The following is a 26,607-nucleotide window of genomic DNA, read 5'->3' as shown; positions in this document are numbered from 1 at the left end:
GGCATTCTAATTACTATCATCTAACGGGGCCATACAGTGCGACATGTGTTTTTGTGAACGATTGCATGTGAAACTTTGTTTATACTTCTTGTACGTTCGCACGCACGCTTGCATTGTGAGCTATATATGGACATTTGGGTGTCTGTGTGTGCATTATTTTGCCCGTCTGGCTTTTTTTTTTTTTTTAGGCCCACAGCTGCAAGGTACAGGAGTTTGGCTCATATCCGATGCTGAGCTGGCAGCAGAGGGAGGGGTGTTAAAGGGGTCCGGACTGTGAAGAGTCATAACGTGTCTCTTCCTGCCGTATTCTTCCATTGCTTCACTTTCTAACACACACACACACACACACACGATTTCAGTGGTGTGTTTTCTTGCTTGTGTGGTTTTGTCTCTTGGCTTTGGGGAGAGGGGGGGGTCAGTGTGTCTGCTTGTGTAGAGCTGCATGTGAAGATTGATATGTGAGTTACTCCGCTCCACACAAAAAATAAGCCATCTTTCTTTTCTCCACACACATGGTGAGGCCCCCCTGACAGGTGGTGTCCCTATGGGCCGTGGCAGGTAATTACCCCCAGGTGCTGCGTGTGTATGTATATATATGTATATCTTATATATATATATAAGAAACAGCAGTGGCAATTGTAGGGCAGGGCATGGATGGGCATCGAGGGCTAATCCAGACATGCTAGTATTGGTGTCACCTTCAGGACCACCACAGCTTTGGCGTTTGGTTGGTTAATTCATGTTGCACATCAGCTATTGTCCAGGGCAGCAGGAGGGAAATGCATTCTGCAGTTGAGCAATGTTTTCATGTGAAAACAATAGGCAGAACCACAGATATGTCCGACTGTTTTTAAGGGCTTGAAAAAAAAACAGTGAACCTCCAGGGGTTTTTTGTTTTTTTTATGCAGGAATTGAAAGAGCAACAAGAGAGTGAACATGCATGTTGGAAAAGACAAAAACATGCTCACACATTTGTATGTTTCTGCATGCCATCAGTAGGACAGCAGGGATGAGCAGGATCCACAAGATTTGTTTGAATTTAAATCCAGGAGCACGTTTCATAAGAGCTGACCGAAACCAAAGCTCTCTATGCAATCCCCCTTATTCATCATTTTTTTTAGGAAAGTGGAACGAAGTGCAGGAGTTTCAGAGCGGGGCGTCGGGGTGGGGGCATTTCGAACAGCGAAGTTATAGCCCGGGTACGGTTCTTTGCGATGACTGCTGGCCTCAGCAGACACACAGAGAGAGAGAGAGAATGGCCCACAAACGCACAGCTGTTTCTAATCGGTAACTCAGCACCGATGGCTGACCTACATTCTGGTGCTTGCACGTCTTTGAACCCGTGGCCCTGCCAGACTCAGCCATGGGGGAAGGTAGGAGGGAATCAGGGAGAAAAACAAGAGGGAGGAGAGGCTGGAGTCAAGAGGGGAGAAAAGAAACAACAGGGGGGGAAAAAAAGAAAAGGGAAAAGAAAGAGAGAACCGGTTTTTGTTTTGTTATATTATAATGGATTATGCAGGTATATGTTTAACACAGGTTGCATGGCGTGCATGCATGTTTAATGACACAGTATGTCAGAGAGCCAGAGCCCTGTGTGTGCCTGCAAATGTTTCCACAGCCCCAGAGTGCAGCTGTGCACACCTAAAAGAGAAAAAAAAAAGGGGAAAAAAGAACTCATAAAAACCTCCTGACCGTCAATTTTCTGCTCCTCTGGATGGACTTGTTACGCTTGGAAAAAATCCTCATTTTTCAAAATTGCTTTTCTTTGTCAACACCCTGCTGTCTATCAAACTTTCATAAAGTTTCTGCTGCCTGCATCTGAATGAGTGCCCCCTTTCATTAAAGGCTGGAGTGCATCTAGCAAGCATTCCTTGCATGCAGAGGAGGGGTACACCCGAGTGCCAGGGGTCCCCTGGTAATGACTCATGGCAAACTCCACTCCCACTTGCAAACAGGACGCTTCCCTGGGTCATGCAGAGTGAGCGAGCGAGCGAGCGAGTGGGGGTGTGTTGTATGGGAGAAAGAGAAAAGAGAGAGGGGCGAGGAAATATGCTGCAACGACGAAAAAACAAAAGAAAAATGCTTTAACATTTACACGTACTCCGCTTCGGAGAGAGAGGAAGGAACTGGAAGTGGGTCAGTGTCTCAGGACTCCAGAAAACAGAGGGGGGAGAAGGGAAATCTGAGAGAGAGAGAGAGTCAGCGGTGGACTGAGGCCAGCTAACAATTCACTGGATTGAAATGTGCAGCAACAAATCTGCAAGGAAGAAGGAGGAGAGAGAAGAGTGAAACAGATTAGCCCAGAAATGTTTTACTACAAAGTCAGAACGAGAGAAAATAACAAATTGTGTGTTTGCAAAAGCGTCACCACGTCGCAGGGCACGGTTTCATCTTGTGTCACCAAAAAGCAGGTGTGACACAGAAATGTGCAAGCCTCAAAAGCTCTCTGCGCTAAAGCATGTTTCGACATCACTCAGTCCCTTTTTATAGACACCATATTAACAGTTTCCAGTGTCAACAGATGCCATGGCAGTCTGTGGAACAAAATAAAAATAAAATGCATGTTTTTCTTTTTGTGCATGTTTCTGCGGCTGCTGCAATACTCTCTAGTCTTGAATCACTTAGTCCTCTTTGAAACTGTGTCATTGAACTCAAACGACAAGAATGTCAGATGGGAAGACAAACACATTGCAGACGACGTGTACTGGGAACCGGCTTTTCTGCTTGTGTTGGAGTTTCCTCTGCTGACTGGCATGCAGCAGTCAGTTCGGCGCACTTGTTGTTCTGCACATGCTTCTTCGTCGTCTGTTGTTCCTGTCTGGGTTCTGATGGTCCTCTGGGTTCCTCTTGTTTTTTTTGTGCCGGGCTGAGACAAAAGCCTCATGTCAGCAGCAGCAGGAGCGGACACCAAAGAAAGCCATCAAAGTCCTGTGGAGGGAGTGGAATCAAGAGTGGGATAAAAGAAAGAAACGTACTGATACGGAGGCCTTTTTTTTCCTACTTATTCATAAATATTCAGCGGGTTTCTTGCGCAGTTCTTTCAATTCCCTGCCCACGTTCATAACTCATCTTAAAATCAGTGTTATGCAGTAATTTATTCACTACGGGCCTAAGTCTGACCCCTCCATGTATCATTCATTTGGAAGGGGTAGAAGCTTTGACGGTGATCCCAATGGTGGGTTCCTTTGTCTTTGATATATTCTGTTTTTCCAGCACTCAGCAGGGCAAACCATTGTTGTTTGTGTCACTGCTGATAGTCCATTTAAGCAAGTGCATCAGAAATAGACTGAAGGGAGGTGGCCTGCCAAACAGCTTATGTCCTTTGGGACCATTTCAACTCCCATTTATCACATTAGGGAGTCACAAAACATTGTTGCTTTCTGTTTATGCACGTGCATTCATCACTCAGTATTGATGTTGGCTTGTTAGATTTAATTCTTTTTAGACAATTTTTGACTAATGTTGTTGTGTCACAGTTGATTTTACATAGAGACAAAGACAGGACCCAAACGCAGACAGATGAGCAGGACGCCTTCAGTAATTTAGTGATACAGAAGGCAAGAAACCAACGTAGTAACTGGGACAAATTTGGAGTATAAGTGGGAATGGGCTGGGTAAGTATCTGCAGGGCTGATGAGGAAATGAGATGGAGGCAAGGTGGTGGTGGTGGTGGTGGTGGGCAGGGATGGTCAGGCAACTGCAAAGCAGATGAGGGAAGTGGGAACAGGTGTGTAAACGGGTGGGGCAGTCAGGTGAAGTGGAAAGGCGGGGAGCCTCCGATGGACGGGTGGAAAATTTATGGAAAACCAAAGAGCCCGAGGAAGCAGGAAAGAGACTAAAGAGGAGGGATAGAGTGTTTTTCCACCGAATTAGTTCTGGTTCTTGACACCGTTCTTGTAACTCAAGTGAACCAGCCCCGATTTTTGAGGGGACGCTTGCTTTGCAATCAAGGATTAGTCATGCAACGGAGGGAGTTTGCACACTTGCAGAAAGACCTGTAGAATACCAATCACTTGAGTTTAGTTCACATAGTATCACACAGGTGCAATCACACCTCAGTTGGCACTCAAGAAAAACCTGCTTTTATTTATTTTTTTGTTGTTTCCAGCTGTGAATCATCTGTTTCAGGTTCAAGACCAGTTTATTTCTGGTTGCAGATGGTTTAAAATTAGCCTTGGGTGTGTGGACTGGAATAGGGCTGATTCCATTTTGGTGCAAAAAAAGGCCTGAGACAAGACAAACGGTGACTGTCTAATATAAGAAAAATGACACGAGCTTACTTATGCATGCACAAGGCTCAGGAGTTAGTCCTTTTTTAACCAGTGAGTAAACATAAAAATGTCAAAACTTAAGTCTCTGGATTTTGTTTGTGTTCTTTGGTTACTCTGATGTGAAGCTATTGATTTCAAGCAGCGGCATGATGTAACTTGATTCAAGCCTTCTCATATGATGTTTTGGTCGTTTCACTCAACGGCATGATAATCATGTTTGATAGCTTGTGTGTGTGTGTGTGTGTGTGTCGAGGTCTCTACTACCCTCATTAAGTTAACTACGGATGACTTGCCAGGACTTGTCATGAACCTCTGTTTGTCCTGTGGTTGTAGACTGTGTGTGTGTGTGTGTGTTGGGGGTAGGGGGTTAGATCTGTCAGTTTAATCCGCTGTCAAAGAGAGGAACCGGGGAGTAGGGGTGCAAAACAGCCTGTCGGTCACGTGTGTTCTCTCTCTCTCACTCTCTTTCTGACTGTTTGTCTCCTTATGAGCAATACATTATGTTTGCTTCAACCGCTTTTCATGTGGAAACAATACTTTCGTTAACAACACAAACGCAGCAGAGGAGGGAAAAATGAAATATTAGAACAGGACGTTTTTGTTTGTGTCGGTGAGAGTTTGTTCCCAAACAGTGGATCTTTTTTTTTTTTTTTACTGTCAGCTCACACAGACAGGGTGTGCTGTGTGCTGTTTTAGCAAGAGACAGTGACTCACATTGATACAACTGACGCGTCTCCGTGGAACCGAATACCACACATCGACTGGGCAGGCATCAGCAAAATTTCAGTTTCCACACAATATCGCATGATGTCTACCCACTGAGGATGCACTGTAAAGGCTTTCTGTTGGCACGTACAGAAATGTTTGGTTTGCGTGCCGGTTGCGTGTAGGTGCTGTGTCACAAAATGTCAAATGAGTGCAGCCTGGTCAGTCCTGTGATCCTTTGGCAAACATCAGAGGGATGATTTTGTGTCTCCTGTTTCCTTGTAGTTCTGTTTGACAGCTGTAGTGTATTAGCACAAGGACAGCTGATTTACAATGCTGATGATAACACGCCACAGTCGTACTTCAAACAAAGAGGCCAAAGACACTGATCCAGTGACTTGGTCTGTCTTAACCAGTGACAGCTGGTGGAGGATCTTCTAAGGGGGTGTACAGCCTCGGGCCGGACTTCAGGTACTATTGACAAGGCTCTTGATTGATGGGACAAGTGATGACGAGGTGTTTAAGTAGTAGTCACGGTTGACAAGGTTAAAAGCACCTGAGAACTTGGTTTCATATGTCGAGTATTTATTTATAACATTAAATATTTGAAGCGATAACTAAAGATAAAACACGCTTTAGTTATACATAAATAAGAGTTTGCTAGTTTGCTTCATCAGGACTGTGTGGGTGTGGTTTAATCAGGTGATTGTCGACAGCGGTGTTTCCCTGGCAACTTCAACAACAAACCCAAACGAAACTCACAATATGATTCTTTGGCATCTTGTGGAATCATTTCCTGTTTAGTGTATAGTGAATTTTAATCACTTTTCAATACAGCTGTATGTGACTGTATGAATAAGGCTGGCTTCAGAAGTGAGTCAGTCTCCGTAAGCCCATGTTTACAGGCTGGTACAAAACAGTTTTGGTCTCTATAGCGAATTTGCCCGTTCGTAACAGCCATACTGAGGGTGTATTTTTATATAACTCACCCGTTCAGATCATATTAAGGCTTAAAGTTATGAATGTTAGTGTGGCTGCTTTGATTAACAGGTAGGTGCCGTTACAGGTGGCTTGTTTGAGCACCCAGGCCTCGTTTAGCCCGCCTCACGTCCGCTGATGAGCCACGTCTTTGTCGGTTTTTAGACTAGCAGGGAGGCAGGACCGCCAACACAGATTTTGATATGCATACAACGTCCATTCTTTATACTGTCAGTGCTTCTGATCCCTATAACCTCTGACATGAGCAGTCAACATTAATAGTTTAATTTGAAGGATCTTTAGTGGCCTAAGGAAGTAAAAGTGTCCAAGATTTCACAAGAAAGAAAGTAAAAATGAAAAGAAAGTCAGAGCAAGACCTTTTTTTCTCAGGTGACACCTCAGACTTATCTTGAGTTCTGTCTATTTATATAGGGTATAGTGAATAAGAAATTGATTTTGGATATAGCCCCATGTGACATCATTTTACACCAGTAAGGTATAATAAGGTATAATAAAATAAATATATTATATAGCCAGTATTGTTTAAACAGATGATCTTGTATTCTTGTAAAACTCTGTCTCTTATAAAAGGAAGCAGATTCAGGAAATTGTTTTTAGGGGGCTTCATGAGTTCAGCATGGAAAAAACAAGATCAGAAGATGTTGAATTAAACTTTGTTCACAATCAAATTGTTTCGAAATGGTGAACTTTAACACCGGCTTACTTTTATCTGCACATCTCTGGTTACACATGGCAGTAAATAAAGTAGCTGTGGCTTTGCATGTTTTAGAGTATCAAGTCAAATACAGTGCAAATTAGGCCCTTCAAAAAGAGACCAGGCAGATGCAACATAAAGAGAACAAGGACTTGCGTGCTTGCAGAAAATTACAATATTAAGAGTTCTGGCATGAACATTATTATCAAAGGCACACAGTGAGGAGAAACCCAAACATAAGTGGCTGTAATTTAACATGCAGATAAACAAAAAGCTTTGGAAAATGGCTGATAATAATGTAAAGTATATGGAAGGTTTATCTCCCCTTCAGGGACCAGACGTGCACCCTGCTGTCATTTACAGTGGCATTTCTAAATGTCACATGTCCATGAGGCACAGGATGTGACTTGACAGTGTGGTAAGTGCAGGCAGATGCGTGTTGTTTTTGCAGCGCCAGACCACTTTGCATTTCCCAGCATTAGCAAATTATTAAGCTCGACTTTCTTTTTGAGCATTTAAAGAGAAAAGGGAAGTTTAAAGTTGCATGACTTAGACTCATCTTTCCAGAGTGGCATCACTGTGACTGACAATCATTTGACGGACGGGTTTTCAAAACAGCCACAAAGCCGCAGAAACATTCCTTGCTGTCTTATGAGGGCTTTATTTTTTGACAAGACTCCAATATGAACTCTTGAGTCTCGGCCCGGGCTGCATCTAATCTCTCACAAAACAACCTGTGTTTTGTCATCCCCCATGCTGTCATACAGCAGTCATTGTGTGTGCTGTTAAAAGACGTGACTGTCGGCTCTAGATACGACATTTCTGTGCAAGTTACAGTGTGTTGGTTATGTGAGCGAGATTCCATCAGAAGGTGGAACGAAGAGGGAACAAACTGTTTCACATCTACGAATAAGTAAAGAATAAAATGATCATGCGTTATCGTGCTGCACCTTCATTATTAGTTGTTTAAAGGTCTGTCATAAGTTGGACATGGACAGCTGTACACATGTATTTGTTCTGATTATATTACTTCTGATCAGAAACTAGCGAGTTGATCAGTTTGCTATGCCAAACATAAAGCAAGTAGAACAACACAAGACATAGCAGCCAGCTAATATTACTGACTAGTCCAACAGCAAGAAGCCCAGCTCGGCGTCTGTCTTTCAGCCAGTGTTAAAGTTCACCATTTCAAAACAATTTGATTGTGAACAAAGTTTAATTCAACATCTTCTGATCTTGTTTTTTCCATGCTGAACTCATGAAGGCCCCTAAAAACAATTTCCTGAATCTGCTTCCTTTTATAAGAGACAGAGTTTTATAAGAATACAAGATCATCTGTTTAAACAATACTGGCTATATAATATATTTATTTTATTATACCTTATTATACTATATCCAAAATCTATTTCTCATTCACTATACCCTATATAAAAAGACAGATAAGTCTGAGGTGTCACCTGAGAAAAAAAGGTCCTTCTCTGACTTTCTTTTCATTTTTACTTTCTTTCTTGTGAAATCTTGGACACTTTTACTTCTTCAGGCCACTAAAAATCCTTCAAATTAAACTATTAATGTTGACTGCTCATGTCAGAGGTTATAGGGATCAGAAGCACTGACAGTATAAAGAATGGACATTGTATGCATATCAAAATCTGTGTTGGCAGTCCTGCCTCCCTGCTAGTCTAAAAACCGACAAAGACGTGGCTCATCAGCGGACGTGAGGTCGGGGCTAAACGAGGCCTGGGTGCTCAAACAAGCCACCTAACATTCATAACTTTAAGCCTTAATATAATTGCGCTCTCCTTTTTTCCTCTTAGCTTCCTCAGTCAATATCCTCTTCTGTCTCTTGTCCATAGAGGCTGCTAAGCCTTGTTTACAGTACTTGGCTCCGGTTCTAGCACGACACTGGCTCCACTCCCTGTCTGCATTCCCCCACGCCCCAGGCCTGAAAACCTCCTTTTACCAGTTGTGCAAAAGGCATGTGGTACAAACACTAACACTCCCTTTAAGCTTACAGTCTGGACAGCCTGGCTAACAAACGGAGCTAACATTAACTACAGTTGGCAAACTTTGTGAATTACAAAGAGTTGGGGCGGAGCAGCCATAGGATATCATAACATAACATTTTCCAAAACCAGTGAAATAATTGATGGTGTGTGACCTTAAAGCATTGTGTATTGTACTTCTCGCCGGTTATTTCACGGTAGAAGAGTTACACAGTGTTGCTTCAATGACAGCTCTTAACACTGCCTTTTTTTTCTCTCTCTGGAAAGCAGAAAATAAATCACCATATGCCAAGAAAATGTTTAGGCTGGAGTTTTTTCTTTGAACCTCACGTGTGGCTGCTGGCTCAGGAAGATTCATGCCAAACAGTCTTTGATCAAAGCCTCTGTACTTTAAACACTTAAAAAACATGGATTTGTGAGTGTCCATTCTCAGTTAAAGACATTTAATCCTGTGTGGAGAAGCATGTGCTTCATCTTTGTTCGTGTATTTGTTGATGGGTAGCTGCTGCTGCTGCTGCTGTAGTTACTCCTCTTCCGTGGGCACAAAGCAGGGCGATGACTCGTATGTGACATAACAGAGGTAGCGACGTGCTTCAAGGCCACATCTCACAGCCTTGAATTCCAGTTTACAGCTGATGTAATCGACATATTCCATGAGTTTGCATAGGGCATAAAGGAATTAACAGGAGTAATTACGACACACATCACATGCCTGACCTCACCATGGAAATAAAAACAAAACATAAAATGAGTTTCATTTTGAATTTCCTCTAAAAGTTTTTTTTTTCCACATATTAGCTGTTAACAAGCTGTAAAGGTTTCATAAAGCTCCAGCTGTTCTGTTTATTTCTGTGCAGCACACCCTGTTTATGTAAATTCATTCATTTCAAATTCAAAACATAACTTCCCTTCGCCGATTACAACATTTATTAGTTTGTTGTTGTTCGTGTATGTCTACGTGTGGGTGTGCACACGTGTGTGTGTGTGTGTGTGTGTGTGTGTGTGTGTGTGTGTGCTAAGATGGGTCACAGGAAGTGTTATCACATTGAGTCAGTATGTGGGTGAGCATGCAAAGCTGACCTAACATCTTCTCTCAAGTGTGTAGGAAAATTACAATAAGTTAAGGTACAGTACTACACTGGATAACAGACTTAACTGATCATTTTTCACATATCAGAGATGTTCTTGGTAAATTCCTGTCTGCATGAGGCCCATCGACATGGTATGACACAGTGCGGTTACTGACTTATTAACACCAATTACTGGTTTAACACAATACCTCTTAGCCGCCAACACACCCTATTTATTAGTGCCCTATTTAATGCAGGTGGTTTAACGTGTTTATGCACAAAGAAAACAGATGAGCAAGAGCTCAAGCTTGTGTTTCAGTGTGAAGGTTTGTTTCAACTACAGGTATGAAACAAGAGGGGGGAAACAAGAAGTGGGGGCAGTAGACATACTTTTCCTTGTTCCCCTTTTGTGTCGAGGGGCTCATGAAAAGAGAGAAGGTATAAAAGAGTAAAGATAAAGTGCAGCTTCATTAATATTTATTTAACTGTAACAAAAATACTGTAACTGTATGCACAAGTCTTACTGAGTCTTATTTTTCTACCTCAGAGGCTCAATGCAGAAAAATCCTGTAGTCTGCTGCCCTCTTGTGACAAACAGGCATAAACTGTTGATGCATTGCATTGCAATATTTATTCATTTAGTTTCACTTTTGTTTTGCATGCAAGATTTTCATTGAAGTTCGTAAAGGTCGAGGTCAATACGTCTCTTCCAGTGGGGAAAACGTGATAAAAATCCCTACAAGCAACTCCTGATACAAGCTGTGGTCGTCTTGTGACTGTAACGTCTTCCTCAAAGGCCTCCCAGTCAACATTGAAACCCTTTCAGACGATATTCAAGCCCAAAATGGCATGTTACCCTGCTACTGATCGAGCTCCACCGGCTACATGTAGCAGCCCGTCCCTACCAGGGTAGTGTGAAACACAGGACTCATTATCAACGGCCAACTAACCTTTACCTCGGTTGTCTGGTCATGCCAAGGCCTTACCTGACCCGACATGCTACCCAACTCCTGATACAAACTGTGGTCGTCGTGCAGGACCACAGCAGCAGCCACGATCCATGAGAACCTGCTAATACTCGCCTACAAAGCAGTGTCTGGTTCTGTACCCACTTACCTGAATGTCCTTATACAGACTTATGTTACCTCCCGACCGTGAATGATGCCTGGCTCTGCTACTTGTACACTCAGGACAATCCAAACTTATCTTGTCTGTTGTTCCGCGTTGGTGGAACGTACTCCCAGTTCCTACCAGATCAGGGGCGACATTTCTACCTTCAAAATACCCTTGAAGACCCTGCTCTTCATAGAGTACCTCCTCTCTTAACACTGCCAACAACTGGACATGCTATTCCTCTTCTCGAACTGTCACTTGAGTCTATTTGAGTTGTACTTATTGCTGCACTAACATGTTCTTGGCGCACTGTGCCTTGGTTGTTTCCCTTTTTTGTAAGTCGCTTTGGATAAAAGCAGGCCTCTAGGGTGCAAGCCCTAACCATGACTAAGCTGTTTCACCAATAAATGCATAACGTCTTTCTGCATCCCAGTGCCTTCTTTATTTTTATTTTACCCCTGCCCTCTTAAACAGTCTCAGTCTGCCCACTGGCACCAAGAACTGCAAGGACTGACCTGACTCAACAGCACTGGAAGCCAATATAAAATTGCCTGGCAACAAGCACTCTAACTTTGACATAAAAACTGATGAGGAGTTAAAGTAATAAAAAAAAAACTGAGCTGGTCCAGCATGAGCAGAGACTGACCATTACTAACCTATTACCTAACAGATCTGCAAGTGTGTCAGTTTATTGGGTTTAAATTATACTAACTTAGTCCTTCAGCAGTGGATGTATACTGCCATCAATCATCATCATCATCTGTAAATTGTTACATAACTGTTACTGTTAAATTATATAACACCAGCTATATTTATTGATTGATTTATTAAGTTTTTGTAAATATAGAGTAAAAATAAAAGAAGGTCCTTAAAGTATCATCACCATAACACTCACGAGTAAACACTGTTCTCTAGCAGTTGTTAACTAATTAGCAATTTAATGTAGCTAGTGGCATTATTAAATAATAAAATATAAATAATGTCACTCTATCATTCATTTATTTGGTTTAAAGTATGCAAACTTAGTCCTTCAGCTGTGGATTATCGTATTATGCAATCAGCCTGTTAATTGGACTACTGACATCAGAGCTAATGTAAAGGTGCAGACTTTTCTTTCTTATGGTTAAAATATGTATCACCAGCTATATTTATTTATCAATTTATAAAGTTTTTGTGAATATTTCATTCTTTATTATGACCACAACTAACCATAACTGACACTAGTACAACTACATTACATTACGTTAGTTATTTAATTAGTTATTCCATTTTAATGTATCTAGTGGTACTATTAAATGTGTATTACTTGATATAAATACTTGGCTTGGCTCAGATTTATCTTTATCATTTTTGCAACAGTATGGTTTGTATATATTGAAATAATTAAAAGCTGTAAAGACATCTGTGTTATTTCACCTTCCATTACTTCTGCTACTTGTTCATTAAGTAATCTAAGTACTAATACCAAATCTGAGTAAGTTATATTTACATTATTTTTAATTAAATTGGAGTATATTGTAGTCATGTCATCACAGAACCAAACAGTTTATCTGACCTCTGTATAAGCCTGTATGTTGAATATCAGACAGGTGTTGGGGGGGTTTATGCATAGCTGTAGTTAATGAAGCAACAGTGTGTGCATACAGCCAGGTTGAGGCTGCCTCTGTGCGGCTGTTGCTGGGAGCTCCGGCCAATCAAAGCCGCAGCGCTCCCATACAAGTACTTTGGGGGCTGGAGACGCATGACATCATGCACAGCTCCGACCCTCTCTGCGAAAACAAAGAGTGAAATCTGTCTTCATCTCACTACAGCAAACAGCAGTGGACGACAGAGCACGTCTGCACCCCTCCCATCCTCCCCATCCATTAAAATACACCGGCAGTCCGGAGCCCCTGGTACCCCCGTGTGCGTGCAGCGGAGTCTGGGAGGGGCATCCGTCTGTCAGTCCGGGCAATGGCGGATGGGGAGGCCACCGTGTCTGTGGAGTGGGACAGCGGTGATGGGGGCTTAGCAGAATAACATCCCACCTCTGCATTTGTATTTTCTCTGTGTAGCTTGGTATTCATCTCTCGCCATGGATCCAGAGAAAACGTTGACTTTCTGCCTCGGGGTGAAGGCTGAGGAGGTAACGCGCATTGCACAGCTTTCCTTTTGATACAAACACTGCTGCCAACAGCTGGGCTCCAGTTATTCTGCAGAGCAACATGCTTCCCTCGGCCTGTGTTGTTGTTGTTGTTGTTGTTGTTGTTGACAACAGTTCTGTAGCCATCTGTCTTTGAATTTATTCACCTTTGACGTTGCATCTGTTTATTTCTGCAGACAGTATGTGAAAATGTTTTTTTTTTTTTTTTTGCAGCACTGCTGCAGCAAATGTTTTGTGTCCAGTTCAGTCAGTCAGGTTTGGGTTTTATTTGACATCTGTAGAGTTGTAAAAAATTACATAATATCATGGGAATGTTTTGCAAATATTTAAAATGTTGTAAGGTCCTTATACGGTCAGCTTTCTTCTGTGTATACCAATGTAGTGTTTTATATTTCTGGTCTCAGCAGTAGTTTGTGACTTGTTGATTTGTGCTGCTGAAACTGCAGTTAGATTTGAAGTAGTTTGGAAAGTCTGTGGTGTTAAATTATGCATTTAATTTGTGTGATTACTGCCCGACCCCTTATAGCCCAATAAATCTAAAACGTACAAGTTGCTCATCCAGCAGAAGAACACTGTACTGCTGATTCAGGACACTGCCGCTGATGTTTCCTTGTTGTTTCTAGTCTGTTGTTGCTTATACAGCTGTGTTTGTACTGGAAAACCACAATGAAAACAGCATTGGCTTACAGCTAGAAAATGTTAAAGTTCTCAAGGAGGCATCTATTTTCATCCAGTCGATGTAACATCTAAAATAACAGTGCACAAACCCTCTTTAATCAGAGTTTAAAATTCAAATGTGTCTAAGCATAGTGTAGATTACAGTACCAGTCAAAGGTTAAGACACAACTTCTTATTATTTTTTATTATTTTCTACATTTTAGATTAATACTGGTGACATCAAAACACATATGGAATTATCTGGTTATCAAAAAAAGTGTAAACAAACCAGAATATGTTTTAGATTTTAGATTCTTCAATGTAACCTCCTTTTGCTCACTCGGATTCATGAGGTTGGTCACCTGGGATAGATTTTCTAACATCCTGATGTTCCTATATACACTTTTCTTCATTCTGCAGTCATTTCAAATCATCTTAATTGGGTATAGGTTGGGTGATTGCGGAAGCCAGGTGATGTGTCACTATCCCTTACAGATCCTGGAGGTATTTAGTGGTCCCACTAAAAACCAGATGTAGCCATGTTGGCCTTGAATTTGAAATAAATCACCAACAGTGTCACCTCCGCACCATCACACCTCCTCCTCTATGCTTCACAGTGGGAACCACACATGCAGACACCTTCTCTGTGTCACGACAAAGTTGGAACCAAAAATTTCAGATTTGACTCAGTGTCATCAAAGAGGCATCGAAGGACAGATTTCCACTGGTCTAGTGTCTATTCATTGTGTTCTAGGCTTAAGCAGTTCTCTTCTTCTTGTTGGTGTTCCTCAGTCGTGGTTTATTTGCAGCAATTCGATCATGAAGGCCTGATCTCGGCAGTCTTTCCCCAACAGTTAATGTTTAGATGTGTCTGCTACTTGCACTTTGTGAAGTATTTATGTGGCTCTAATCTGGGATGCTGTTAATTGTTGATTGTTAATGATTGGCTGTAATGAACTTATCTTTAGAGCAGCTGAGGTAACTCTTGGTCTTCCTTTCCTGGGGCAGTGCCAGTTTCATCAAAGTGTTTGATGGTTTTAGTGACTGACACATTCAAAGTTCTTGATGTTTTCTGGATTGACTGACCTTTGTGTCGTAAAGTAATGATGGACCGTTCATTCTCTTTGCTCAGTTGAGTGGTTCTTGTCGTAATTTGAATTACTACAGTAGCTGCGTAGAGCAGTTGGATCTGTATGCCAACGCTTCCTCTGAACATGACATAAGATATTCCACAAATGAACTTTTGAGAAGGCACACCTCTTAATTAAAAAAACTTTCATGGTGAATACGTCGTAAAGCCCTTTCAGAGAGTGCCAAGAGTGTGCATAGTTGTCAACAAAGCAAATCAATGAGAAGGTGTGCCCAGACTAACTGGTACTGTACGTCTTGGTCTAAGAGAGTGGCACATTCTTGGCATTTGATTTGTATTCTGGCCAAGAACTTCAGTCTTGTGTTTTCCCATGAGCTGCAGTGTCCGCTTTATTTTAAGTCCTGACTTGTTCTTAGGCTTCAGTGTTGAATTCAGGCTCACAGTGATAATGAATCTCCTCAATCCATGTGATGACAATAGTTTGCTTCATTGTCTAAGGTTAAGGAGTCTTAATCTCACCTTGATCGCACCTTTTTAATCAATATTCCTGCTAGTCCTTGGTCATAATCTTGATGTTTTTTGTGCATGTACCAGCTGAAATATCTTTGATTTAAAGGTATTGTTGTCGTGGTACATGTATATATTATATATTTTTTTTTATGTTGTCTTCAGGGTGGGACAGATAAATGTTCAAATACACCAGCCGGTCAATAGTAAATCATTATTTTGTGAAATCTGCTATCAACTTTACTTTTTTTACCAGCATTTCTCTGGTGGCTGTTACACTGCGACCTCTCATAGTCAGCCTTGATTTTTTACATCCATGTCACCACAGACAGACACACATGAAATAGCATGTTCTTCGCAGGTGGCATGTCATGTAAGATGGAGGTAGTGAAGGTGTGTGTGTGTGTGTGTGTGGGGAGAGAACTGTGAGGCCCCCACGGGTGGAAATCATTTGTGGTTAGTCCGTGGTCTCTGGGGAAGTCTGAATGATCACTTCACACCCGTGTGTGTGCACTCAGTGCCGTGTGGTGGGCTTACCACAGGAACTCGGCTTCACATCACTCTACGACGCCTGAACATTTCCCCTCTCAACTCTGACTTTCATAACAGTAACAGTATATTAGCTTAAATATGAGTCACCCGAAGTTACATTTGACAGTTGAATATGCTGTAGGATTTTTCTCTTGGGTTTTGTTGTTACCTTATTTATCATAAAAATAGATTACGGTAAAAAAAATACCAAACATGTTGAGTTTGGAAGCAAACAGTTGATTGTGTTCTGTTATTTGATCAGTTATTTTCTCATGTTTATGATAATATATTTCTGTTTTTTAGGGCTGGCTTCTTTTGTTAAATTATTTAAATTGTTGTGTAGCTTATATTTCTCATGTTAAGGTATCATATACTAAAAGATAAGATAAGATAGACTTTACTGATCCCACAGCAGGGAAATTCACTTGTCACAGCAGCTCGTATACACATTGTTGATAAGAAATTACTAATTAATATCACAAAGTCATGCTGGTGTTAAAGAGTCTGACAGCTGTTGGAATGAAGGACCTGTGGTAGATTTCTTTCTTACATGGTGGAAATAGCAGCCTGTTGCTGCCTCCACAGTCTCATGCAGGAGATGAGAGGAGTTGTTTTGGTATTAGTACTAAAACTTAAAGGTCTAGTGTGTCAGATTTAGGGTGCTCTATTTATAGGATATGGCTGAATTGAAATATAATAATTATATGAACTGAAAATAGGAAGCATTATGTTTTTGTTACTGGTTACCTGTTTCTACAATAGCCCAGAATGGACGAACTTAACGCTGGCTTCAGGCTTTACACATACTTTTTTTTTCTCACACCAGGAAAGAGAGAGTGAGGCGAGATGGTTGCAATCCACACTGCTAGATTACATTTAGACATTCATCTAACACTTACACAACTTACAGCTTACAAAAAAAGGGAAACAATTAAGGTACAGATGCTGCTAAATCCTGCACACTGCTCCTTTAAGTATTGTATCGGCACTAGTATTGACTGTGATGATCATGTCCACATACTAACATGTCATAGAGACATAGAGCTGCCTGCAACCAGATACATTTCTGGCAGAAAACTTGAGTTATCTGTCCTCTGCTCTGCGTGTCCTTGGTTTGCTCTTCCACCATGCAGTGTTGTATTATAGTGCGTAGTGTGTAGTGTTATGCAATATTAATAAACCTGTGGCTGTATCAGCTGTTGAAGAAGTGTATACTACGCACATTTGTATAAAATGTATTACGAGTGTCTTTAGGCCAACTAACAGCCACCATTTGTAGATCCTTTTGGCAGTGTGCGGAGGCTCGATCTCATTTGTACTTTGTAAATAGACAGTCATTGTAATTCTGAACCTGTTAAAAGCTGTGTGTGCAAACACACACACTCACACACACACACACACACACTCGTATACACACTGCAGTTGTGGGGCCAACATTGTTCCCCATGCTGAGTACATAACCAGCAGCCAGTTGTTAACAAAAGAGGTCTCATTTACATGACTGCAGGCCTCAGTGTCTCCACATTGTTTCTGACAGTGGCCCCACATACAGATCGCACACACACACACACACACACACACACACACACACACACACACACACACACACACAGGCTTTTAACTCACAGTGGGCCTGAATGACATTTACAGAGACGTGAGTGACACGAGGAATTTTAAAATCTGCACGGCGACAGGATACTATTTGGGTAGCTTAGATCACTAATGGTGCCGATGTGCTTGCGTCCATCCTTGTAGGTAGGTCAGTCTGTCTGGTGCTTGTAGGTTTCATTGTCTGCTGAATAATCCCACGAGGAAAACTGCTATTATTTTTTAAAAAAGACCAGATGTTTTTTGCCCTCTCTGAGTTCTGAATGTTTTGTCGATTCGAATGTTTGTTTCTCTCAGCTTTGAACAAATGCATTAATATAATATTTGGGTTTCTCTCTCTGAGTTTGGGTCAGACAAAACAAGCAATATGAATGTGTGTGAATTAATCTGGGACTTAATAATCAGACAAATCAGCAATCAGAATGATTGCTCGTTGCACAGCCCTTGACTGTTTTAATTTGTCACAGTTTTAGAGGCGTACCTTTTGCATGCAAGAAATGTGCAAAGAGAGAGAAAGGGAGATTAAGTGTGTGCCTGGGATTCGGTGCCTTTTGTCGGCTATCTCGACCCACAGAGGAGAAATAGGTTTTGTTAAGAAGCCATTGACCTTCTAATCTCCTTCAAGAGCCGGGAGTGTTGGGCGACCAGCGTCTTCGGACTGGAAAATAGGCCTCTTGTGGACTTTTTTGTCATGCTTGGTTAACATGCTATAATTAGTTTCTTACGAAGCACCTGCGCTTGTCAGTTAAAAGATGTAGTGCTGATCTTCTGTTTTATATTCACTTCCATCATATCATTTCTCTCTGCTCTGCTTTCTCTCTGTCTGTTTGCCAGATGACCATGTCCCTGCAGGGGCTGGATGGGACTGAAGCTGCTACGGTAGGGGAGCTCGACCTTCAACCACAACCACAGCAACATTTCACAGCACTGCATAACATAAAGCTTTGTCCACGCGAGTGGAAAAAGCCTCCAAGTGTATCCATGGTGGTTGCCATGGCAATGCATAATTATTTGTTAGCACATCTCAGTCTCATGTGTGGTAACTATGTACATAACAGATTTAGCAGCCTCTTCTTGCCGCATTGTTATTGTAGATTATTTATGGTTGTGCTGAAGTGCCTGAGCTCGTCTCGAGTCTTCTCCACAGGCACTGAGATCTGCCGTCTTTTTTTTTTATGATGTGTCAAACATTTAATATTTAATGTCTGGCTTTAGTTCTTCACTTGCTCCTCTCCCTCGCACTGACTTGCTAATCATTAAGATGTCACTGTAAAATTCTCTGAGGTCCTTTCGTTTCTCGTTTTAGGTGGCTGTTTCTCAGAAGGAGACTGACATGCCCACAGTTGATAAGGTGTGACATTTTTATTTATTTAACATTGACCTCTAGCTGCCGACAAACATACAAAATAATCTTAAAGCTACACCAATCGATATTTTTATATTAACGATGGATTAAATGTGTGATGTGTTAGGGGTCACTCATGAAGAATTATCACCCCTCTACAAGGCATTTTAGCCTAATAATAACCCACTGTTTTGGCTTTAAGGCCTGCAACACAAGCTGTTTTATTACTCATACTCAACACATATGCTATAATGTAGTGATAATATGTTGGTGTTGTGTTTACAGCTTGTTGGCCAGCTACCTTTTTCTTGAGCTTTAATGGCCTCAGTTGCTCATTTATCACAGAAGTCTGTAACTTAAGTATGGATGATAACAGGTGGTTGTAGAAATGAGGTGATTGTAACCTGACCTGGTGTCAGATTTGAATTCCCTGCTCTTTTGTCCTGACTTCATCCTTCCTGGTTAAAAACAATAAGCAGACCTCAGGTCATGCTACTTTTTTTGGGGAGCAAGAACTAACTTTCACCCTCATACTGTCGCCTGTTGAAGTACCAAACATAGCAGCTTTTATCTCTGCAGTAACATTATTCTCACTGTGGTCTGACGCTGTGTTTCGTCCTCTAGGTGGTGAAGCATCACGGGGGTTCTGGTAGCCGGCCTGTTGTCAGTCCCAAGTACTGTCCTGGGGTAAACAACAATCCAGGTTACCTGTGTGACACAGGGCACTGCTGCGGAGAGACAGGCTGCTGTACCTACTATTATGAACTCTGGTGTGAGTCAACAGACTGACTTCTTCTTCACTGGTAGACACAGTCCTCGGGCTAAGACTGTTCTTTGTGAAAATCTATCATGCAGTCCTGCCAGGAAAAAATCTGGAGTCATATTTTCCACAAATTGCTATTAAATATTGAATTTCTGTTGCATTTGGCTGAATGTATCCAACCACAATGTGCAGACGAGCTGGTGTATGTGAAAACAATCTGAGTCAGAAATTCAGAGGGGGGAATATCGTCCGGATAATATGATATGTTAATTTCAGACTAATTCAGATTACTTACTATATCAGATATCAGTTTTTAATTAGATATAGTACACCCAAGATATGCAACTCTTTATTCTCATTTGGTTAAAATGACATCTCCATTACAGAACATGTTTCCAAAAAGACATTTTGAGTTTTTTACTCCTTAGTCATAGTCTATCTTTGACATTGTGAATATTACGTTATACCACTCAGTTATAGGTAAAGAAAAAAAGCTCTTTCTGGGCTTTTTCCACCTCTTTTTCACAGCAGCCATTTATGACATGACACAGCCGGGTAAACACAGGTGTTTCCAATGATACTAATTAAGGTTTCGTTCCATTCAGGTCAGGCAGAGTCGGGGTGCTGCTGCGGTGCGCGTTGACTCGCTGGAAAGTCTCTGCTGCGATCAGCGTTATTTAATTAGTGTCATTGGAAACACCTGTGTTTCCCCCTTACTATTTCATGTCAAAATGGCTGCTGCTGTGAAGAAGGTCTATTTTAAAAACTCAAACTAAAGTCAAAGTAAAGTACAGCCATGCCCGGCAGAGAAGATTTGAAATAAACACTAGGAGGCGCCAAATCGCTGTTTCGGGCAATGTGTTGCAATGTTGATGAGATTGCTAGATCTTAGAAATGACTTTGAAACGGTATCTGAAACTGTACAGAATCGTATAACACTGAACATTTACAGATAAAGTTAGGGCTTAAGTGCGTGCTTTATTTATCCGCCACTCCTACAACTGTCGGACTGAAGTGCCGCTGCCTTCATGAGCTACCCATTAACGTGTCAACCCGGAAGACCTTTCAAAATAATAAAGCATTTAATCTGAAAAGTTTATATCATGGTCAGATTAATGCAAACAAAGCTAAGAAATAAGTCCTAAAATAAACAGCAGTAAACAGCGTTTGCCTAATCTTGAGTACATCTGCGATGTAATCCAGATACCGAACGTTAATGCTTGTTTTCATCATTATGAACGCGTTTGGGTTTATGTTGGGTTCATTTCCTGTTTTCTTGCAGGGTTCTGGCTGCTGTGGACGGTGCTGATCCTCTTCAGCTGTTTCTGTGCTTACCGCCACCGCCGGGCCAAGCTGAGGATCCAACAGCAGCAGAGACAGAGGGAGATCAATCTGATCGCCTATAACGGAGCCTGCAACTACCCTTCCTCCATGCTGGACCTTAGTATGTTTGTTTACAGTACAGTATATGTTGAAATCAAGTTTGAGAACATGTTGAGGACTCTCAGGGAGTGGAGCCTTTTCCTCTAACAAATCAAGCAGCAGGCTGCACATTTAAGCTTATAGATGTTTTATTTGTCACAGGTTTCCTGGCTTCCTTCAAGTTGCCCTCCTACGAGGAGGTGGCGGCGCAGCCCAGCACCCCTCCTCCACCTTACAGCTCCGTCTTCGCCCTGCAGGGAGGTGCCCTAGGGGTTCCTAGCACCTCTTACCTTCATCATCACCACCACCGTCACCCCTGCCCTCCCTACCTGGCCCCCGGCCCTGGTCCCAGTGGTCTGACTTCCTCCCAGAGCTCTGACAACTACACCAGCTGTTCCTGCGAGTCGTGCTCCCTCACCTCCCCCTCCAGCACCTCCTTCTCTGTCCAGGTGACGGACGAGACGTACGACAGCAGTCACATCTCCACACCCAGCGAAGCAGGAGGCGATTGTGCTGTCATACCAAGGGCCGGGGTCAACTTCACGCCAACTCCTTCGCCGCCACCTCAATCGCAAGTTCCACCTGATGTCATACCTGCGGTCACTCCAGATGTCATACCCGTACAAAGACGGTCCTCCAATGGCAGCGAAGGAGTCTCACCTTTAGCTCCACCGCTCTCTCTTCCTTTACACTCTCGTCCTTCACACCCTTCTCGCTTCCCACTTTCTCCCCTCATTCTCTTATCGTCCCTCCCTCCCGGTCAAGTCCATCCTCTCGTCTTCTCAGACCCGCTCGGAGCCATGGCCGTTCAAAAAGAAAAAGAAGAAGAGGTCTCGCCTTGTGCTCCAACCCCCAGGCCAGCTCTGTCTCCGCCTAAACAGGCCCTCTTCTCCTCAAACGTGGCTGTTTTCACGCATTGCAGCAACAAAGAGGGGCAAAAACGAGACAAAGAAGAAGAGGAGGATGAAGAAGAAGATGACGAGGAGGATCATTTCCGGCATCGGAGGCTAACGGGCGATTCAGGCATCGAGGTGTGCCGCTGCCACGTGAAGAGAGAGGAGCAAGAGGAAGAGGAGCTGCAGAAGGGGCATTTTGGCAAAGGAGGGAAAGAGGCAGCGAAGGAGGCGGAGAGAGCAGACGTGCTACACGACAGCGTGGACTGTTCCCTCCGAGCGAAAGCCGGCGCTCAGTCGCCTCACCTGGATGACTGCGCCGAGCAGCGCGGCCACGTCTCCTCGCCCTCGAGCATCATCCAGAAGACGGGCGAGGCCATCATCGCTGTGGAGTCCTCGTAAAGCCGACAGCCAGTCGAGATGTAGTGAAGTGAAGTGAAGAGTGTTTACGCTCGATAGCATCCTCATAGATCAAGACTAGTAGGTGAAAAGTTGAATCACTGAAGAAAAGTCTTGCAGATCTTAGTGTAGTGAAAGCAGGCACAGGTACAGGATGAGTTTTCTCTGTAATTTATCTCAAACGAGAAACTCCGAGAGAAGCCGACACCTGAAAGTCCTATTTTGTAGTTAATTTATTTGTGGTTCAGGAGGAGGCATATCTCTTTCTCCTAAGTGATGAATTGCTCTTTCTCCGTCTCCTTTTTCCCCTCACATGCTAACCAAATTCATTTTTATTACCAATGGCTCAACATCTCTCCATCCCTCTACCATTTACTTTCCATCTGTTTTCTCTCTCTGCATGACGCAACATTGGTAAAATAGCATTTCTTCAACTCTTTGAAATGAAATCCACCAGTAGTCAGTGGTTCCCAGCCTGAGGGGGGGTCACAAGATAAATCAGAGGGGGTCATGTGATGATTAACAGTATAAAAAAAAGAACTAAACTAAATTATATAAGTTTCTGATCTTTCTCTAATCTTTGTTTTTTTTTTAAATGTTAAATTATGGATAGTTGTATTTCTTTTCGTTCAAACGAAACAATCCGAGAAGCGAAAAATCAATCTTTGGTGAAACTGCTGACAGTGACATGTGCAATATGCAAAATATACTTTCTTTTTAAAGGGTTACACAACAACAACAACAACAAAAAGGTTGGGAACCACTGAACCAAATGAACAAGACTGTTTATCATTAACTGACATAAATTGAAATGTATATATTCTCTGAGTTTGTGTATGTTAACAGTTCATTTTCAAAAGAGCAGCTCTAACAAACTGTGTCTGGATCACGTTTTATGATCTTATTTTACTTTCAGACTTTTGGAAAAGGATGGCGACTATTGAACGTATGATCCGAGGTCAGAGGACTAACCTGTGACTTTTACTTTTTACTTCCCTCTGCTCACCAGAGGAAATAACGAGAGAAGGCAACTATTATGACCGATTCAAGAGGCGTGTGTTTTATACATTGTGTCTTACGTTGACCCTGACAGAAAAAGGGGGTGCAAACTTTGATTTAAACATGCGGGTGGCAAAGCTTTACAATGGTATTATGATTATACGTTGTTGTTTCAGACTGTTACATGATGATACTGTTTAATTAACTGACTGTTTGACTTTGGATTTAATGTATTTGAACATGTTCCTGGTTGGTCGTTGCCACTTTTTTTTTTTTTTGCAAGGCGATGTAAATCCGATTCCTCCACGGACAAACTGTTGAGTTTTTACAAGGCAGAAACTTTAAGCCTAATCTCGTCACTGATAATGAATGTAAAAGGTTATGCACCGCAACAAGAGGATATATACTTAAATTGTTTACGGCAAATTTTTTTATAGCATGATGACGATTGACTGAAAAGTGTCCAAAACTGCAGCGAGGGCAGAAGAATCTGCCGCGCGCGCAGGGGGGCTTTGAGAAAACACTTTGAAATGAAGTGCCCATTGTCACGTCTGTCTGCGTCAAAGTAATGCTTGTGAAGTATCGACGGTGTAAATGTACAAAAAGCGAGAGTTTGGAGTCACGGTCAGAGTAATGCCTCTTTTATTGTCGCTGTGGCTGCTTTCCTCTCAATGTTTGATCCTGTTTTTGTATGTAAAATAATTCGGTCTTAGTAGTGGGAATAGCACACATGTACTCTCTCGTAATTGAAGCAGATTTAGAAAGACGGAAAGTCTCAAATCGCATTTTTTTCATACGCGCGTGTCTTGTTGTAGTTATTATGAGACAAATGTCTCATTGACTAGAGGCCACTTTGTCGTATCCTTGGCTCGACTTTATTATCTAACGCCCCAGGGCCGAGCTTTCAGCTCATTTAAAGTTCTGTGGACAAAAAAAAATGTCTCGGTTCAGCTCAATAAGAGAAAAATCATGTGTGCATCCTAATAGAGAATGCAAGCAGGTTTGTGATGCAGGTTATGAAGGTTCTCTTGACATCCTCTGACCGTCTCTGTGTCTCAGAGGTGGCTGATGCTCTGACTGCTCACCCTCTCAACATGAAAGCTTTTTGGCTATTGTACATTATTTTTGCCTCAAGAATGAGAAAGTTGTTATTTTCTTATTATTAGTTTTTAGCTAAAGTGTGTTTATCTAAGTAAATGGTGCCTAGATGAAAATAGACTTTCTGTTGGGCTGATTTACTGCTGCTATGTGTGTGTGTGTGTGTGTGTGTGTGTGTGTGTGTGTGTGTGTGTTTCCTTGTAAATTGTGTATAGTCGTACATCAAATGGGCAAAACATTTTCTAGCAGTGCTTAGCAGTCTCTTTATAAAATATACACAGTATGTAGTACACGTGAGACTTGCAAAAATAGTATTTAGCAATAGTATTCACACTTTTTTCCTTACTCTAGTTAATGCTGGTTGATAGGAAATGAATTGTTGTGAAAAAGACATTTACCTCTTTATAACTGATCCGTGAGCTGTGCTGGGCAGAGGCCCATGATTGTACATAACACTGCATTTCTAAATGCCTTTGGCTTAAGGTTTCTCCCAAGTGCAAACTCAGATTATCTGCTCTTACCTTTCGCCTCGGTCTGCGCCTCTCGTCCGTTAACGTTAGATTCAGGTCGCAGAGTTAAGCATGTGTGTTTCTGAAGAATAAATACCTGACGAATCGTTATATGAACACATCCTGCTGCTGCACGATACAAAAGATATATTGTATTGACATTCCTCTCTAAGTAATGCATTTATTTGGATCTGAGCCATATGTTGCGTCTAGTTTATGCACATGCAGAAATATTCACGTGAGCAGTGTGATTTGGGGGAAGTGGAAGGTAATTGCCATTTTCTTTTGTTTAGTACAAACTATGATGGTTTGTGAATGTCAGTTTTACACGAAATGGCTCAACAAACAGATTAAAATATAATTGGGATGGCTGTTCAACTTGAAAGCCCAGAAAGAGGGCAAAATTGATTATTTAATCATTATTTGTTCTGATTTCTCTAGTATTACACAGTACGTGTTTTATGAATTTTATCGTAGACGTGTGGTCTAAAAAGCTGAAGATTTTTCAATTGGTTTTCTTATTTTTTTTAGACTTTTGTAGTTTTGTTTGAGAATTTATACTCAAGTTAAATTATAGATATAATACCAATACCACAATAGGAAATAAAGAAAACATATTTTTTTTATTGTGCAGCACACTGAATATTTCTTTATCCAGATGGAAAGATGAGTCAAGATCATCATGTATTTATTCTTCATAAAAACAGACGTTTCATGCTGTGACCTGAATATAATGGTAATAATACCCAAGAGGCACAAACAGAGGCTACTTTTACCCCAGCTCTGATTTTACATTGAAGCCAAACTGATCTGAGTTCAGTGTATATAGAACTAGTTTGATTTCTTTCTTTCTTTTTTTTTGCCTTGTCAGCAGCTAGTATGTACAGACAAAACGCCCAAACTCTACCCTCATTGCCACTGAAGGCCAAGGCCTGATATAAGACTGTTACCTCGCTGAGTTTTGACTGCAAAGGACTGTTTACTTCTCCTTATCAAGATAGTATTTACTCTATATTTGTACTGATTTATTTTGTAACGCCAAGAATTGAAGAATTGAGAATATAAAAAGATGAGAAAAACACAACCCACAGAGCCCACATTGGTACGGCTGAACTCGACATCAAACCCTGTTGATTCAGGATAACTTGAGACTGTTTTTGTCGCCCGGGGGAAACAAAGCGTTCTCCTTTTACTCCTGCAGCTTACGAGACGGCAGCGGGATTTGTAGAAGTATCTATATGTGATCGTGTGTGGATTAGTTCAGATTAATATTACTACAAAATGTGGTGTTCTTTGAGGGTATCCTTGTGCAATTCTACCTGCAGCTCTTCAGTGTGTTGTGCGCATGTGTGAGAGAGTTATTGTCAGCCGTGTTGTTGTGGTGTTAAATCATCGTCGCTTATTATGAGGCCAAAGTTGATTGTTGTTGGTATTTGTTAACATGATATTTGTCGATATGAATATCCAAACATTTTTATGTCATCATAAATATCAAGTTGATTTTGTATCTTGGTGTATAGCATAGAGATTTCTGATGCATACTCTGATGTAAAATCCAAACAATGAGATGCTCTCACAGTTTTTGGAATATTTGTTTGGTTGCACATATCCTGGTGCTTTTTAATTCCAGAAGGTCGAGATGTAATTAGGTTTCTTCCATTTGAGGTGTTTTGCATTGATGCTCATTGGGATTCTACCACGGTTAGGTGGACACGGACATCTGCGCTACTTTATTCGACAAAAAAACTGTGGATTTTTGTGTCAAAATAAATGCTACCAAATACA

The 26,607-nt window shown here is 41.7% G+C and overlaps 1 protein-coding gene across 2 annotated transcripts; it reads left to right on the top strand.

Moving 5' to 3' along the window:
* The first annotated feature begins 1,117 nt into the window (after positions 1-1,117).
* Positions 1,118-26,607, top strand: LOC104926987 (WW domain-binding protein 1). 2 transcript variants are annotated; one of them, XM_027283498.1, is made up of 6 exons: positions 1,118-1,373; positions 18,229-18,273; positions 18,701-18,745; positions 19,364-19,511; positions 20,785-20,946; positions 21,087-26,607. In XM_027283498.1, exons 1-6 carry the CDS (start codon positions 1,215-1,217, stop codon positions 22,217-22,219), a joined length of 1,692 nt encoding a protein of 563 aa, XP_027139299.1. In that variant the 5' UTR covers positions 1,118-1,214; the 3' UTR covers positions 22,220-26,607. The 2 variants fall into 2 exon arrangements, with proteins under 2 accessions (XP_027139299.1, XP_019110910.2); XM_019255365.2 differs by lacking the exon at positions 1,118-1,373 and adding an exon at positions 12,607-12,983.

The sequence above is a fragment of the Larimichthys crocea genome, chromosome X, assembly GCF_000972845.2.
Source record: "Larimichthys crocea isolate SSNF chromosome X, L_crocea_2.0, whole genome shotgun sequence".
Taxonomy (NCBI): Eukaryota; Metazoa; Chordata; class Actinopteri; family Sciaenidae; genus Larimichthys; species Larimichthys crocea.
The sequence above is the reverse complement of the archived record's forward strand: the minus strand, read 5'-3'. Positions and strand labels throughout refer to the sequence as shown.